We start from the raw sequence: 18839 nt of genomic DNA on the forward strand, positions 1-18839 counted from the left end.
CTTTTCTTCCACAATTCTTCTCAACCGTTTCTCAAGTATACTTTCATAGATCTTGCCAGGAACACTCAGTAGGGAATCCTCTGTAATTCTCACATGCAGTTTTATTTCCCTTTTTATATATGGGTACTATGAGAGCTCTACTCCAAATCATCAGGAATTCATCCCTCTGTCCAGGCTTTCTGAAGCAGTGCAGCCACTGTAAGACTTTTATACCACCATACTTCAGCATTTCTGGTCAAATATCATCTACTCCTGCTGCCTTTCCACATTTCAAGCCTCTGATGGCTTTTTCTACTTCAAGTATGGATATGTATTCCTGACTGCATTCCTGTTGAGTGTTTTTTTACCACTGTGCTGTCATCACTGCTTGTTTCATTTAGCAGTTTTTCAAAGTAATTACTTCATACTTCAAGGATATCTTTTTCTCCCTTTTTCATGTCACCTTTATTGTCTCTAACTCCTTTAACAGCATTCTTTCCTCCATTCCTAAGCTTCTTCAACAACCTCCAGAATATTTTGCCACCTTCTTGATATTTATTTTCTATATTCTTGCCAAACTCCTCCCATGACTTTTGTTTAGCAAGTTTTACACATTGTTTAGCTTTCTTACATTTGTCTGTGTATTCTGTAAGAGTAAAAGCTGACTTATTTGCCAGGAACTTTTGATATGCTTTCTTCTTTTCCTTCACTGCCTCTTTAACTTCCTGTGTCCACCAGGGAGTTCTGATTTTTTTATCCTTGCACACAACCTCACCACATGCCTCTCTGGCAGAATCAATCAATGTTTCCTTCAGAGTTTGCCACTGAATCTCCAAGGTTTGATTCCTGTTCTCAAACTCTTTCGTTTTCTTTTCAATAATATTTCTGTATTTTAGTCTACAGTTCACATCTGAGAGCTGCTCAACTTTTATTCGCTTTAAAACTTTCTTACATGTTATTCTTTTCAATATGAAATTCAATTTTATCCTGCTCAAGACTAAATAGTGATCACTTCCAATTTCAAATCCTCTGTACACTCTGGTGTCCTGCACCAAGGAGAAAACATCACTATCAACAATAACATAGTCAATGAGACTTTTCTTATTCCTAGTCTCTTCTCTCCATGTGAATTTGTGCACATTTTTATGTTGGAACATGGTGTTAGTAATAACCAGTCCATGTCCTGAGCAGAAATCCAACAGATATTTGCCATTAATATTAGCTTTGCTCTTTTCTCCAAATTTTCCCAAAATATTTTTGTATGTCTCACAGTCATTTCCTACTCTACTATTTAGATCCCCAACAAGGATCAACTTTTCCTTTTTCATTGTGTCAGTTGCTTTTTCTAAAGCCTCAAAAAATTCCTCCACTTCTACCTTAGTAGAACCTTCTGTGGGACCATAGGCACAAATAAGTCTCATTGTCCAGTTTCCCATTCTCATATTTGCCCACATTACTCTATTTGAGACTGACTGCCATTCAAGAAGATTAGCCTTGTATTTTGTGTTGAATACTATGGCTACTCCTTTTCCTTGATTATCATTGCCTGAGTATAACATTTTGTATTTATTGCTCAGAAAGATCTCACCAGTTTTGGTCTTTTTTGTTTCAGTCACCCCTATTATGTCGATCTGGTACTTATCTAATTCCTCAGCTAGCTCCATTTCTTTGCCATTCAGGCTTCTTACGTTGATAGTACCGATCTTTAACTCTGGTGATGTTGAGTTGGGGTTTGTTTTCAGATTTGTTCCAGTAGCTGACTTTTCGCTGTTCGCCCAGGTTCCCTGGCGAAAACAACGGGGGCCTTGTTTAACTGGGCGACGCCCCAGCCGGCATGAAATTTTGTCATGTTGTACCAACATTTTACAAATATTTTCCTATTATTCAGGTATCACAAAATCCAAAACATGTATCAATTATACATGTCTCTGTATTCTGGTATGCTGAGTGCAACTCCTTGAACATGTAACTATGAAATGTATTTTGGATATCTTTTTCACTTCATTGCTGTTCACGTAGGATGAAATTAAAAGCTCAAGATTTGTTCTCTCCCTCTCTCTCTAATTGAAACCAAAAGTCTAATACATAAAATAAATAAAAAGTAGATATAAATTTGAATTGGGGGGGGGGGGTTGGAGAAAATGCACTGAGTGAACATCGTTTCCTTTATTTATGACATAACATCTTGTAAGTTCAGTGCTTTACTCCTTCATACTTAGCACTAATATGTAGCATCATATTTTGCTCATTTTGCCTAAAAAAAAAAAAAAAAGAAATTTGCCTTGAGAAATCACTGTTAAAAATTATGGCAAGAAGATAGCTACTCTCTCATTAAATAACATGGATATGAAGTTTAAGATTCTTGATATAATTAGTTATATGTAAATATTAAGTGCAAATAAAAATTTTATACCAGGTCACAAATGAAAGCACGTTCTGCAGCTCAGAAAGCCATAAAAAGAGTTCTAGTTTTAGGAGCTGGCTATGTATCTGGACCGCTTGTTGAATATTTAACTCGTGATCCTACAATCCACGTCACAGTAGGTAAGAATAAATATTTAACTGAATAGTTACACTAATTTCAATAATTAGAATATGATTTGATTGCAGATTTCATTAAGCACAATTATATTTTAAAGTCAACTATAGCAGCAACCTTCTACTCTTAGAAGGCTATAATAACATTCTTATCAATGTTGCTTTTCTTATCTATTCCAGTCTAATTTACTTCATGCAGCAGCACTCTACCATGTGGTATTCTCTGAAATGTGTTTGCAAATGGTAACATCATAGTATATCCATTTTTCTTAGAAAACTCATTTATCATAAAATGGAAGTAATTGTTGCAACAAAGATTGTTGACTGTTATTTATTTATACATTCCCTTAATTCATGCTGATTTCTTGTATAACTCTACTTTATGCCAGGATTCTGTAATGTGTTTTAACATCTTCTATAATTTTCACATGTAATTCAACTATTCCCCGAGTTTGATTCCTGTCTTAGTATGAGATAAATGTTTTATAATGATTTTTCATGTAAAGATGAGTTAACTGAGTTGATACAAAGTGGCATGACTTCTGTTGCAAACACACCAATCTAGCTACAACACTCACATTTGCAGATATAATATGCTACTTATTAGCTTTATGGCTGTAACTGCCTACCATCAGCTGGAGAGATGTGTTCAAATTCCATCTAGGATGTGAAGAACCTTTTATAGAGGCTTCTCGACTGACCATATGAAGTGGCTAGACATTTTGCAACCATATGCCTGGGGAAGGAGTGTCCTAAGTTTGATTCCCATCGATGACATGAGGAGCTTAAGGATCTTTCTCAGCCATAGCCAAGTTAGCCGGTCTTGGGCATGGACAGCCCCCCCCCCGAATTTATTTGGGGGTTTTCATTCCACAAGCAGGCAAACTGTCCCTGTGAACACACAAGCTACAGTCATAGTATATAGTACTTAATCCTTCATTAGGAGGACTCATCCAGTCCTAAGGGGTGGTTGAGGAACGGGGAGAACTCCACACAAATAAAATTTAAAAAAAAATAACTGACTGTATCTGGTCTCGTACAGATGGCAAGATTTTTCATTCTGCGTAATATGCAAACCCAAAGAATGCACACATCACTGGCATAGCAACACTGACCTTTATAGTTTTAATGCAGTTGTAATTCTAACTATTACTTATCTGTTACCAGTTTACAGAAAATTCATTGTGAGAAAATTATCAGAAAATTTCTTTGTAGAACAATTCTTTGCCAAAAAATTTGAGGGGAAAAGTTAATTCATCACAAGAAAATTCTTTGTCAGAAAGTTCGTTTCTTTACAGTAATTACTTTTAATGAACTGATTTTTCATTGATTCATCGTGGGAGACCCAAACTAACTACTGCACATGCACAAAGCCTATCATACCTCTCCTTAAATTCATTCACTGTCAGACAACTTCCAACTAATTCTGGCAATCCATTCCACCCATTCACCTCTCTCCATGCAAAAAATATAGTCTGCACACCTTTACTAACCACACTCTTACACAACTTCCACAGATGGCCCCTAGTTCTGTATTTGTCCCCTTTTTTCTGCCTATCAACTAAACTTTGTAACCCACACATCTGCAAGTTCTCATAGGGAGCATTCTACAGACCTGTCACCAGCTCAGTCACTCATCTCTGAATCTTCTCTAATACCTAATGGTCCCCTCCCAAGAAATCCAGACAACCGATTCTGTGCAGAGGTCAAAATGTGGCCAAATAATAGCCTTATAAAGAGGTATAATAACTTCCCTTTGTTTACTTGTTAGTATGTTTTTCAACATCCAAGTCTAGCTATTTGAGCTGTTTTACCCAGTTTTGCAATATGCCCTTGAACTTCACCTCTCTGCCCACCATTATCCAAGTCCCTAGCCTCATCAATTTCCTGCAGTCCAATGCCATCAATATGATATTGATGTGCAACCTTTTCAATCTGAAGTACATATTCTTACAATTTTCAATGTTAAATTGATCATTATCCTTGCCCACATTGCCAATTTATTTAAATCATCCTGCAGGATATTTACACCATCTTTAGCAACTGTTGCTCACCCCCAGTTTTTCATCATCAGCAAACAACTGAATAATATCCCTTCTTAAATCTTTCCTTATATCATTGATAATTGATATACAAATTAAAGAGTAATGGCCCTAGTACAGAATCCTTAAGTACTCCACTAGTCACTTTCATTCTCTTAGATTCCATGATATAATATGAAATGATACTCCTATAATGAAGAACAAATGCAAAACTAGAAATATTTTAGAAAATATCTTTCTTTCTGTATTATTTAATTATCTAATTTTTTATATTTTTATTATATATAAAGTGAAAGTAACATTTGCTAATAATATTTTCTTCCTTAGATGTTACAGGCTCTATAGACAGAATATTGATTTGTACAAAGCTGTTATATTCTTGTTAGGGAATCAAATTACCAAATTTAAGATTGTTTATTTTTTAACATTTCACTATTTTTATTTATTTATTTTGCAAATTTTTGACACTCATCCCCAGATGCAAGTTTATTTATTTTTACTAAATTAATCCAGAAGATGAGGCGCTTTCATTTATAAGATACCTGTATATTTTGGAACTGACATCCTTTTTCCTTCATAATAAAGAGATTTTCCCCATCTCATCTTCCTTTTCCGTGATAGCCCAGCCTGTCACAGTCAAATAAACTCGACTTCTTGACTTCAAAAGAACATGTAGGATATATTTTGCATGCAAACGAAAAAGCTTTGTGCAAGATGGGTACTGCACTTGCTCACAACAGATCAAAAACGCACTCACATGAAAATCTTTGAACAGTGCTGAGTGTTTTAACAAGAATAAAACTGATTTTGTGCATTGATTTATTACTATGGATGAGAATGGATTCACCATTACACATCAGAATCCAAACAGCAGTCAAAACAGTGGACAGAAGCCGGTTGTTCGTCGCCAAAGAAGACAAAGTCGGTTCCATCAGAAGGAAAGGTTATGGCACCGTTGTTTGGGGATGCTAAAGGCATTTTGTTTAATTATCTTGAAAACATGACATGGACTGATTATTACTAATATAGTGTTCCAACATAAAAATGTGCACAAATTCACATGGAGAGAAGAGGCAAGAAATAAGAAAAGTCTCATCGACTATGTTATTGTTGATAATGATGTTTTCTCCCTGGTGCAGGACATCAGTGTGTACAGAGGATTTGAAATTAGAAGTGATCAGGATAAAATTGAATTTTATATTGAAAAGAAGAACGTGTAAGATAGTTTTAAAGCGAAAGTTGAGCAGCAATCAGACGGCAACTGTAGATTAAAATACACATACATGATTGAAGAAAAAATGAAAGTATTTGAGAACAGGAACCAAACCTTGGAGATTCAGTGGCAAGCCCTGAAGAAAACACTGATTGATTCAGCCAGAAAGGGATGTTGTGAGGTTGTTTATAAGGATAGAAAAATCAGAATTCCATGGTGGACACAGGAAGAGGCAGTGAAAGAAAAGAATAAAGCATATCAAAAATTCCTGGCAAATAAATCAGCTTATGCTCTTAGAGAATAGAGAGACAAATGTAAGAGAGCTAAACACTGCAAAACTAGCTAAACAAAAGTCATGGGAGGACTTTGGTAAGAACATAGAAAAAAATATCAAGAAGGTGGCAAGATATTCTGGAGGTTGTTGAAGAAGCTCAGAAATGGAGGAAAGAGTGCTGTAAAAGGAATTCATAAAGGTGAAATTAAAACTGGAGAAAAAGATATCCCTGAAGTATGGAGTAATTACTTCAAAAAATTGCTAAATGGAACAAGCAGTGATGACAGAAAAAAAAGTGATCAGGCATGCAGTTAGGAATACATATTCCATACTTGAAGTAGAAAAAGCCATCAAAAGCCTGAAATGTGGAAAGGCAGCAGGAGTAGATAATATTTGACTAGAAATGCTCAAGTATGGAGGTATAAAGTCTTACAGTGGCTGCACTGCATAGTTCAGAAGGTCTGGACAAATGGACGAATTCCAGATGATTGGAATAGAGCTCTCACCTGGTAAGATTTATTCAAGTATACTTGAGAAAACGGTTGAGAAGGATTGTGGAAGAGAAACTTAGTGAAGAACAAGCTGGATTCAGGCCAAATAGAGGTGCCGTCAGGATCACATTTTCACCTTATGACAGATAGTTGAGAAATCATGGGAATATAACAAAGATCTGTATTTAAGTTTTGTAGATCTGGAAAAAGCATATGACAAGGTGCCAAGAGAGAAGTATTCAAAATGCTACAGTTATATGGTGTTAATGGGGGCATTATATCAAGCAATAGTTAGTCCTTATTTGAGTTGTAAGTCTGCAGTTAGAATTGAAGGAAGGTGGTTTAATGTTAAATCTGGTGTGAGACAAGGATGTACATTATCTATATGTATCACTTTATGAAGGAAAGTGGTATTAAACATGATATCAAAATTGGAGATGTTAATCTTAGCTCTTTGCTTTATGCAGATGATGTTATACTTCTAATAAATTTGCTACAAGTCTGCTAGATTCCCTGACTGAATTCAATAACTGTTGTAATAGACATGGTATGGAGGTCAGCATTAAAAAGACAAAGACAATGAAAATAGGCAGAATCATTGAAAATGTCAACTGTGCTGTGAATGGAAAACCTATTGAACAAGTAAAATATTTCAGCTACTTTAGGCATGATTTTTAGTGAAGATTGTAAATTGAATATGGAAATATACAACAGAATCAACAGAAGTGGTATGGTAGGAAGTCAACTGAATAAATTTATATGGAATAAGAGAGATGTTAGACAAAACACTAAATTAGCTGTATACAAGATAGTGTTCAAACCAATTTTAACTTATGGATCTGAGAGCTGGGCTAGAAGTAAAATACTTGACAAAAAGACTAGAGACTGCAGATATGAGAGTAATAATGAGAAAGATTATAGGCATGAACAGATGACATCACTGCAATATTATATTAAAAACAAGGATATTAGGAAAGAACTTGATATTGTTAGCATCTAGGAATGTGTTAGTAGAACTAATCTCAGGTGGTATAGTCACTTAAACAGAATGGGAGAGGAAAGATTAACAAAACAAGTGTTCTTAGCCAGGTTGGCAGGAAAAAGACCCAGAGGAAGAACAAGATATAGGTGGATTGATACAGTTAAATGTGCCTTAGAAGACAGAAATATAAGACCTGGTGATATTATAGTCTTGATAGGTATAGACTGATTTGGAGGAAAATTGTAGATAGAAGTTAGTAATGATGTAAATTTTTCATGTAGTACTATCATATCTTGTAGACCCCTTGAGGGTATATATCAGGAATTTGATTCTCTTGAAAAAGGTAAAACAATAACTGGGGTTATTGTTATCTTTTAACCAGGCTAGAAGAAAAAATTCATGAGAAAAGAACCAGTTTGCAGAAGAAAAATCATCTTTCATCAGGACAATGCACCTGCCCACAAAGGTGTTTTGGCAACAGGAAAATTAAGGGATCTGCACTATGAATTGTTGGAACATCCACCTTATTCCCCAGATTTGGCTATCTCTGACTTCTGTCTCTTCCCAAAACTAAAAATCTTCCTTGCTGGTCAGCGTTTTTCTTTGAATCCAGAGGTGATTGTAGCTGCATAAGGGTATTTTGCAGATCTTACTGAGATCCACTACAGGGGATGGGATAATGGTGCTGGAGCATTGCTGGAATAAATGTATTAATCTTAAGGGAGATTATGTTAAAAAATAAAAATAGTTTTGAAATTATGAATTCTTTTTTTTTTTTCATTGTTAGGCTGAGAACTTTTCAGACCATCCTCATACATGGTCCATTATTGATCTGCAGTTTGGAAGCAGAGGATCTGACCTTATTTATATTATATATTCTGCTGCCATTAGATCTTATTACTCTTCTTTCCTCCTTCACAGGTACCATCTTTTGATACGTTTCTCCTTCCACAGATATCACTATCAATTTTCTGCAATATTGCCTGCAATTCCACAATATCAAATTTCTGATATGTATCCTCATTGGATAGACAGAATATTATGATAATACTACATGAAATTTGCATTATTACTTGCTCCATCAGCAGTTTTCTTTCAAATTAATCTATTGTTTGTCAAGGTCTTCTAATTCACTACTAACACTACATGAGTCCACTCTGATCTTAGTCATCATTTGGATATTGTAATTTTAATCCAGTTTGGTTTCTGTTATGCCAGTATCCTCACCTTTGCTTTCATCGTGATCCCCCCCCACACACACACACTGTGAGCACTCCTTTCTTCTGTGATTATCATCAGTACCTATCCCTTGGAATATTTAAATATTCATACATCAGTATTCTTAACATCCATCCCATCATATTAGGCTCAGTGGCCTCTCACAGCCAAGTAACTTGGTTTAATAGAAACTTCATACTGCTTTATGATAGAGCAGTTAATATTACATGTATTATGTAATATAACTGCTTCTGAAGAGTACATGCAATTTACAGCTATTGCTGTAAATTGCATGTATTCTTGCTGGTTTACCTGTTTTGCAGGATGATAAACCAGTGTTTGTAATTATAAAAATAAAAATAATTTTATTTTACCCCCCCTGCATGAAACTAAGTAAAGCACTAAGTAGATGGGCACTAAGTAATTGCAAAGCAATTTAAATTATAACTGGCACCTTATGATACCTAAAGTTAATTTTCAGAAGCCCAGCTATTAGGTCTTCTGTTTGGCCTCATGGTTCAGACATGGTAGTTATATTATTTTTGATGCATCTTAACAGCCAACATCCAAAAATAAACTTCACCATAGAAAAAGGAAGTAATAATAGTCTTCCCTTTTTAGATACACCGGTAACACAACTTTCTAATGGAGTTTAATAAATGAATTTATTAAACTTTAAATATGTTATTTGGTATGTATAATACATGAATATATATTTTCCTCTCCTCTACAGAACATCCACTCATAATGGAAGGTATTTACATAAACAATCACATCACCACCCTTCCCAACAGTATGGCATCCTCAAAACTCTTACCCACTAAGCCAGGGCTATTTGTTCAAATACACAGCCCTTAAAACTAAGCTCAGTGACCTTACCAACTTTTTAGCCAATGACTGTAGCCCATATAAAATAGATAAAATATTACATGCACCTTTCCCCCAACCCTCCTGCACCCAATGTGCAAGATCACAGCAAAATTATTTCCATTCCATATGTTAAGGATACATCAGAAAAAATAGCCAGGTCTCCTCTCCTCATATATATGATCTCCATACCATTTTCAAACCTTTCATTCAGCTAGCTACCTTCATACATTCTCCTCCTAAAGATCAACTGCATCCTCTTGAACATCCTGGAGTGTATAAAGTTCCTTATGCCTGCAGTTCGTCCTACTTTGGACGTACTGGTTGTTCGGTTAATATCTGCTTTGAAGAGCCTAAAAATTAGATCATCTGTATGAAAAGTTGGAATTGACAGAGCATGCTGTGGATACTCCTTCACAGGATCAGGTGGAGAAAAACATCTATATTACATAGAAATCGTTACAGGTCTGAGAGGCTATTCTTAGAATCAGCATCAGCTCTGAAGCACTCTTCTAACTTCATCGTCTGGTTGAATTAATTTTTCCAAAGATCTGAGAGCTTAGCCAGATTTTGAAAATTAACTTTGTATATCTTCGATCCATAGAGGTGCCATGTAAGGACATTAGGTGTCAGTTATAATTTAAATTGTTTGCACAATTACTTAGTGCAGCGGACTTGTCAGAGTCATCATTATGCTTTGTTCATGCTGGGTAAAAAACCATCAAAATATTAGCGAGTTTAATATATGAATGTATTGTTTATACCATTAAGCATTATTATGAATAATGAACAACATCTAAGCCTTTCTTTATGTGTTCCCATTATCTCTGAGGAATGTGTAAGTGATATGTTTGATTCAAATATGAACTAAATACCAAACATTAATCCAAGTAGAAAAACTATGAAAATCATCCCACTTTGCAGTATTATGTCAGGAAATCTGACAAGAATGGGAATGTGAGAATAAGAAGGATTTCTGGTGAAGAAATTAACACTAGATTATGATCTGAATTGCCCTAGAGGATATACTATAATGTGGGTATTGTTTTCCCTCTAGTGTCACCAGTGATCCTATTTATAAGTGAGATGGAAGTGAAGCATGATAGCAAGTTGGTAGGATTATCTGCTCTTGTAAGAAAGGTGTATCAGTTTATATGAAATCATTGGTGATAGCAGATGATTGATATTCCCATCCTGCATATCAGTGCAGATGGAATTATGAACTTCAGAATTTTCTGAGAAAGATAAGTTTGCAATTAGACTACAGAAACCTTTAAATAAATCAAAAAAGTTCAGAGTAATTGGTAACATTAAGAAAATAGTAGTGACCGTAAACAAACTTCATATAATGTAATAGCAAAACAAGTTAAATTATAATTGACACCTTATGAGCAGAGATTTTTTAGTCAAAAAAAAAAAAAGAGATTCTTGGTAATTATTCTCTAATATTGGATACTCCAGTATGTACAAAGCAAATGTTTCCTTTGAGATGAAAATAAACTGTGTGTGATTGTGAAAAGAAAGGAGTAATTAAAGAAACTAAAGCTGAATTTCTGTTAGGAAAACATATCCTGTCGTTCATCAGTTAAAACCTTGCCATCTCTGAGAGGTGGAAAGGTTACATATTCTAGAAACTCAGATTTTTCATCATACTAAACAGGCAAACTGCCAAATAATTTTTGTTTAAGACATATAGGGATTATAATATTTTAAGTTATTTATTAAATCATGTTTTTCTTTAGTATCATTGCATATTCATAGGCTTTCACTTGGTGTCTATATGTATATGTAGGCTGAAATGAAAAATGACATAGTTCTCACTAGACCCTCAGTGAATGCAGTAATTATTACTATGTATCATCCAGTCATTTTCGACTTTTGATGATCTTGTGAACAAAGGCACTCCATCCCCACTTGGCCTCTTGTCCTTTATTTCAGCAATTGAAAGTTCAAGTTGGTAAGTTCTTTTATGTTGTCCATCCAGCTCTTTTGTGGTTTTCCTCTTTTTCTCATTTCTTCATTCTTCCCCAACATAACTGCCTTTTCAATCATTCATCAGTTCACATAATATGTCCAAAGTACATCAACTTCTGTTCAGTGATCATTGCCTCCAATGAGCTTTCTATCTTTATACTCTCTAAAACCTTTTTATTGGTCATTCTTGCAGTCAGTGTGATTCTTAATTGTTATTCTCCTCTATACTCATAATTCTGATTAATCAATTTGTTTTCTGTCTTTCTTCTTAATAATCCAGCTTTCACATCCATACATTACTACTGGAAATACCATTGCTCTGACAATTCTAACCTTCATGGCCTTACACCTCTATCTTTCATAAATTTTGTCAGGTTTAACATTGCTTTTTTTCCCATGACTATCCTTTTAATTTCATCTTCACATTTATCATCATTTCTGTTTTTCTGGACCTCAGTAAATCATAACTTTCAATGATTTATGTTTTATCTCCCTTTATTATAAATTCATTTAAATTTTAAATGAAATGATGTTTAAATTAAGTCCAGCTTTGTTACTTTCCCTCTTAACCAATAAAATCAACCACTCCAGATCTTCCTTAGTTTCTTCTATGAGGGTTGCAACATCTGTATCTTAAATTATTTATTTTTCTGCCACCAATTTTAATTCCAGCTGGATCGTTGTCTAAGCTAGCCATTCTCATAATCTATTCACTATAAATATTAAAAATATAGGGCAACAGTATAAAACCCTGCTGCACTCATTTTTCCACTCGAACACTGTATATTTCTCCAAAGAAACTGTTAACTGAATGAAGCTGTATGAAAACTTCTTGGTTGTCATACAGCTTTCTTATTAAGAGAATTAGATGTTCAGGTATTCCCATTGATCTCATTGCAATCCATAATCTTGTTGTGATCCACACAATCAAAAGCTTTCTTATAATCAATTAAACAGACTACTTCCTTCTGAAATTCTCTAGATCCTCTACCTCTCCTAAAGTCTACTTGTTCTTGTGGCATTTCTCCATTCACATATGACTCAAGCTTTTGTTGGATCACTTTCAGCATAACTTTTCTTGCATGTGAAATTAAAGCGATGGTTCTATAATTCTCACAACCTCTTAGATTTTTTTTTTTTTTAATCGGGATGAATACTGATATTTTCCAATCTCTAGGCCAGTATATTTTCTTTCCTACCTGTTGACAAATTTCAATCAATATATTTACTACTTCAACCCAGTTGCTCTCAATAATTCCATTGATACTCCATTTCCAGGAGCTTTTCCTTTTGGCAGCTGTTCCATTACTGATATCACTTCACTTTTCATTATATTTGTTCTTTCTTCAACAAATTTTCCTTCAATATTATTGTTTTTCTTTTACAAATTCTCTACATATTCTTCCCTTCTTTTTTTTTTTTTTTCCCACTGCTTCTTCTTCCATCAGACATTTTTCCAAATTAACATTTACAAATTGTAATCTAGTGATAAGCTTCCATGTAACATTGTTTGTTTTTCTAAACAGATCTCTTGTTCTACCCATAATGTTACTTTCTTCAATTTCCTTGCACCTTTTGTTTAGATTTTTTTCCTTATCTTTCTTAACCCATCTCTGGATTGAAAATCTGCACTCGGTTCTCCAACCGTTTCTTTGTTTCTCTGAAGTTTCATTTTTCTTTTTTTCCTCTGCTATTTGAATAGCTTCTTCTGAACAGTCATTCACAATCTATCTTTCTTGTTGCTTTACTTTGTCTTCTTTTCTGCTTCTATGACTGTACATTTTGTTTCTTCCTGCAGTTCTCTTCCTGTCTTTCTCTAAGCTTTTTAATTTCTTTCTGGCCCACTTTAAATTCTTGAAAACTGATACTATCCTTTCGTTTCTTCTTAGATCTTAATTTCAATTTAACTTCAGCTATCAGTAATTCATGATCTGTCCCACAATCTGCACCAGGTAGTATTTTTGATGCTTGGATAAGGCTGGCCTGCTTGGCCGAGTGGTTAGCATATCTGCTCTCCAGCCAAAAGGCTGTGGGTTCGAATCCCAACATGGATGTTTGTGATTGTCTGTTAAAATACTAGTGGGAAGTAGATGGTGTTGGTGTAGATGTTGGTAGTTGTAGTTCGTTGTATACTTGGTCGATTGAGTGGTGGAGACAGAGTTGTAGAGTAGGTGTCCTCTCTTGATGAGTGTTTGGACTCCCTGGAGATGTCACATAATAATAATAATAATTTCTCCACCTTCTGCTCACAATAATATAATCTATCTGATTGCTATTCACCATTAGGTGAAGTCCATGTGTGCAGTCTTCTTCTTTTATGTTGTTGAAAGCAAGTGTTTGCAATAAAGCAACTGTTCTTGACATCCATTCTAACAAATTCAAAATTCCAATATCCTTTCACCTGCTTCATTCCTCAGTCCTAAAAATATTTTCCAGTGATGCCTCATTCTTCTTTTTCTCTACTTCTGCATTCCAGTCATCTAATATCAAGAAAAAAAATCTGTTTTATCAATACTTTATACTACTTGTTGCATGCTGCTGTAAAATTCTTCATCCTCATCTTAACGTGAATCTGTAGTGCATGCATATACCTGGATTAGTGTAACATTCACTGGATATGCTTTTATTCTGCTTAGAATTATGCTATCGGACACTGGGTTGTAACCCAAAATGTATTTTCTGTATTCTCTTCTATGAATGCTACTCCATTTTTTTTTTCGAAGGGTTCTATGTTCAGATTAATACATTGTGAAATCATCAGTATCAAAGTGACCCATTTTTGTCCATCTCACTGATTGCTAAAATCTTCACTCGAATTCTTTTCACTTCTTTCTTTACCAGTTCCAGTTTTCCTTGATACATGCTTCTTACATTCCATGTTCCTGTTTTATGTTAATCAGTAAAGCATAAGTTGAACTTTCAGAAGGCTTTGATCCAGCTTCATCATTCTTGTTAAATTCAATCATCAGTGTGTTGTAATTAGTGCAGATATTGGTTTTTTTTCTTTTAATGAAAAAAAATGTTGGGTTTGTTTTCATATATATAGTTTACTGAAACAAATCATTTAATTAGAGAAATCCATCTTATGTGATGAAATCTGTCCTTTCTTTCAGGGTCAGCTTTGCAAAACCAGGGAGAAGCACTAGTTCAGAGGGAGAATACTGAATCTGTAGTATTGGATGTTACTAAAGGAGTGGAAACATTAGATAAATTAATAGCTGAAGCAACTTTAGTTGTAAGGTAGTATGTTAAGTTGAAAATTTTAAACATTGGAAATTGCAGAAGTAGTTGCTGTGGCAAATACCATATAGAATTACTGTTATAACTATTCCTTAGAGTCTCTAAAGTTTTGCTAGAATAAATTTGCTATAGTATATAACATGTAGACAAGAATGCAGCTTCTTTTTTATCAAAATATAATCATTTTCTACTTTATACACCTTTGTGGGTATGCTATATATAATTATATATATATATATATATATATATATATATATTGCGGTTAAAGTAATAAATCCGGTCATTATTAATAATTACTGGTTAAAGTGAATAATTTATGAGAATTAATCACTTTAACCGGTTAAAGTGAATAATTCCTAGAGGAGTCTGGTAAATGTAATAAAAACATGTTTATAGGTTTTCATTCTCAATGGAAATTATAACAGCTTAGGTTAGGTTAGTTTATGAAGAAAAAAGTAAGGGAAAGTACTTATAATGATTTCTGATTTCATTGAGTGTAAAAAAAAAAAAAAAAAAAAAAAAGTACTTTCCTTACTTTTTTCATTATAAACTAGCTTAACCAATAAAGGTTAGGTTAGTTTATAATGATTTCCAACCGATAAAGGTTTGGTTTGGTTAGTTTAGCTTAGGTTAGTTTATAATGAAAAAAAGTAAGGAAAGTACTTCTTTTGCACTCAATAAAATCAGAAATCATTATAAACTAACCTAATCTTTATTGGTTAGGTTAGTTTATAATGATTTCTGATTTTATTGAATGCAAAAGAAGTATTTTCCTTACTTTTTTCATTATAAATTAACCTAACCTAAGCTATAATAATTTCTATTGACAATGAAAAACCTATAAACATGTTTTTATTACATTAGATGTATTGAATAATACATCTAAGTCTGTTTAGAAAGCATAGTGCAACCTCCAGGCATAACATTCTTATTTAGAATGTTATTTGTAGTTAACATGATCAGTTAGCTTCATATCATCATAAATCTGGGATGTTATAGACAATTTTATATGCCAAAAAAAGTATAAGGTCAGCTTGATAAAAGCAGGAGAGACATAAATATTTATCCAAATCTTTCATCCTACATAAGCAGAGGATTGTTGTTCTCTTGGAAGGTTTTAGTTATGCAATGATGCTATACCTTATTCTTAAGGTGAGTATTCTTTCTAATATAGAAAAGTTCCTGGGCATATAACAGAAGACACAGCTTAAATGTTGAGTATTATTGCAGACAGCAACCATTCTACTATATGCAACGTGCCAACCCATAGCATCACAAAAGTGGAAAGGGAGTGCTAATGTAAAAAATGGAAAAAACTAGGGGAAATGTTATTGGTCAGTTTAAAAAAGTTTAATAAATCAGTAATTCTATATACAGACTTCTGTATTGAGACAAATTGAAAAGATATTATAGGATAGCGATGCATATGGTATTCAAGAAAGCTGCCACGTGGACGGTACACAACAAAGCATCTAGCCATACCAAGAATATGCAGGGTTCTCAAGATGCATAAACTTGAACTTCCACTTTGGCCTGTAATGGAAGGATGCACTTGATTATAAAATTCCAAGAACTTGTCTGGATCACTCATACTGTATGTGACATAAACGGATTCATTCATAAAGAAGTTAAGGAATTTCGATAATAACAAAGTTCTGAATTTAGAATCCATGAATTTATATGCCCATGTGGGGACACCTGTAATCCTCATTGGGTGCGTCCCCTGGTGGCGAATCGGGGAATGCTTTTCATAGTTTACTATGAAGGTTAGGAGGGAAATAAAATACTGCCTGCAGACTAACAGGATAGCACTTCTCTCATGGGCTGGTCTGGGGCCTCAAAGGTGGCAGCAGCACCACCAGACTTGGGTGCTGAAAATCCCCTAGGCATCTTAAAATTTCACACATTAAAAGAAATAACAAAGGGATAGCTGAACTGCCTAAATAGTTAATGACAAATCGAGGAAAAAGGTACATGAGATATGGAACATAGAATATTAAAAGCTTGCATGGAAAAGAAAACAAATTAATAGATGAATTTAAATCTATTAAGGGGTAAACCCCAGAGAATGGGGAAAACAAGGGGTTGCATGCATAATTAAGCCAGATCTTGAAGAATATTACTAAATGGCAACTAATAAATGAAGGGTTGTTGACAATCACTATACATTTTAAATCAGATATCCAAGTATTCACTGTAATTGTTTCATATGGCCTAAATGATAATGCTAATAAAGAAATTAAAGTTGAATTCTTTGAACTCTTACAAAAAAACAAAAAAAAAAAACAATTGAAGAAATTCAAGGACATATTATACTACTAAGAGACCTTAATGGCTGGGTAGAGAATCAAGTAGATAAGGAAACGAAACAAGTGTTGGGATCGCAAGGAGAAATAACTCGGAATAGTAATGGAGAAAGAGTAATAAATCTTTGCCTTATAAATAATTTAGTAATAGTGAATACTATGTTCAAGTATAAAGAAATCCATAAGTTTACCAGAGAAGAGCCCAGTAGAAATGAAAAATCTATAATTGACTACACCATCGCAAGCAGATCTTACTGGAAGTATACAAAAACAAGTCTGTAGAGGTCCTGAAATAGGCAGTGACCACTACTTATTAGTATTGGAAATGATACATAAAATAAAAGTTGAAAAATGTAGAAAAAGTAGCAAGGGAATAAATGTTAAGATAAATAACTACCAACTAAAGAAAGAAGAAACAGCCATTGAGTAGTAAAGTAGAAGAGAAGATGAAAGAAGTAGAAAAAGAGAGATATGAAGACCAAGATGTAGAAAGCCTATGGTACAGGTTCAAAACACTGCTTCTAGAAACAAGCAAAGAAATTTGTGGTGTATCCATAAATAATAAACAGAAGAAACATAAAACACTGGTGGACTGAAGAACTAAAAGAAGAAATTAAAAAGAAAAAGATTGTGGAAGAGATATATAACATCAAAGCTGCAGGTTGATAGAGAACTATACAACAACCAAAGAAATAAAGTTAAAACCTTAGTGAAAGAAAAGAAAATGCTGGGAAGACTTTGGACATACTTTAGAACAAAATTTTAAAGGAAACCTAAAACTCTTCTATAATGTTTTAAGAACAGTGAGGTCAGAGAAAGAATGCCCCATAAAGTTTATCAAAAATAAGGATGGAAAGTTACTCACAAATCCCAAAGACATCATGAAAAGGTGGAAACAGTACTTCCAGGAATTATTGGAAGTATTTGGAAAAAATAGAACCCTAAGAGCAAGACATGCAAATAAATTGAAGAAGATCAAAGTGAGGAAATTCATGCAAATGAACTATTAGCAGCAATAAAAATAAAACTGGGCAAATCAGCAGGCCATGACCAAATAACACCAAAATAGGAAAGAATTTCGGAATGAAAGCCATAAAATTTCTTTTACTTCTATTCAATGTCGTATGGAAAAAGAAAATTATTCCCAAAGACTGGGAAGTAGCAATAATAATTCCTATATTTAAGAAAGGGGATAATCGTAAATGCGAAAACCATAGAGGGATTTCGCTTTTAAGCATTCCAGGAAAATTGTATGCCCGTATTTTAGAAGAGAGACTTAGGAACCAAATAGAGGATACACTGGATGAAATGCAGTATGGCTTTTGAGAAAATAGAAGCACACAGGATCATATCTTCAGCCTTAAACAAATATCACAGAAAACATTGGGATATGGAAAAGAACTACATGCATGTTTTATTGATTTCGAAAAGGCCTTTGACTGAGTTCCCAGATATTTAATATGGCAAACATTAAAGAAAAACAAGGTATAGGATAACTTAATAGCAGCCATACAAAGCTACTACAAAAGTAATAAAGATTATGTAAGAACCTGTAATAATAGATCCAACGAATTTTAAACAAATGTAGGAGTGAGGCAAGGCTATATTCTCAGCCCTCTTCTTTTCATAGTAATGGATGAAATTTTAAAGGCATGCCAAACAAAAATAAAAAAAGATCCACCTAGGATACAGGAAACTGAAAGAAACCAGAATTT

At 34.0% G+C, this 18839-nt stretch overlaps 1 protein-coding gene across 1 annotated transcript in view; it reads left to right on the forward strand.

Moving 5' to 3' along the window:
* Positions 1–18839, forward strand: part of LKRSDH (lysine ketoglutarate reductase/saccharopine dehydrogenase) — a 363892-nt gene that overhangs the window by 157694 nt on the left and 187359 nt on the right. The window contains exons 13-14 of the mRNA XM_090398943.1: positions 2396–2523; positions 14692–14818. Coding sequence (XP_090255069.1) covers positions 2396–2523; positions 14692–14818 — 255 coding nt within the window. The remainder of the gene's footprint in view (positions 1–2395; positions 2524–14691; positions 14819–18839) is intronic.

Source organism: Typopeltis vanoorti, chromosome 1 (genome assembly GCF_054136105.1).
Source record: "Typopeltis vanoorti isolate ZY-2024b chromosome 1, IOZ_Tvanoo_1.0, whole genome shotgun sequence".
Taxonomy (NCBI): domain Eukaryota; kingdom Metazoa; phylum Arthropoda; class Arachnida; order Uropygi; family Thelyphonidae; genus Typopeltis; species Typopeltis vanoorti.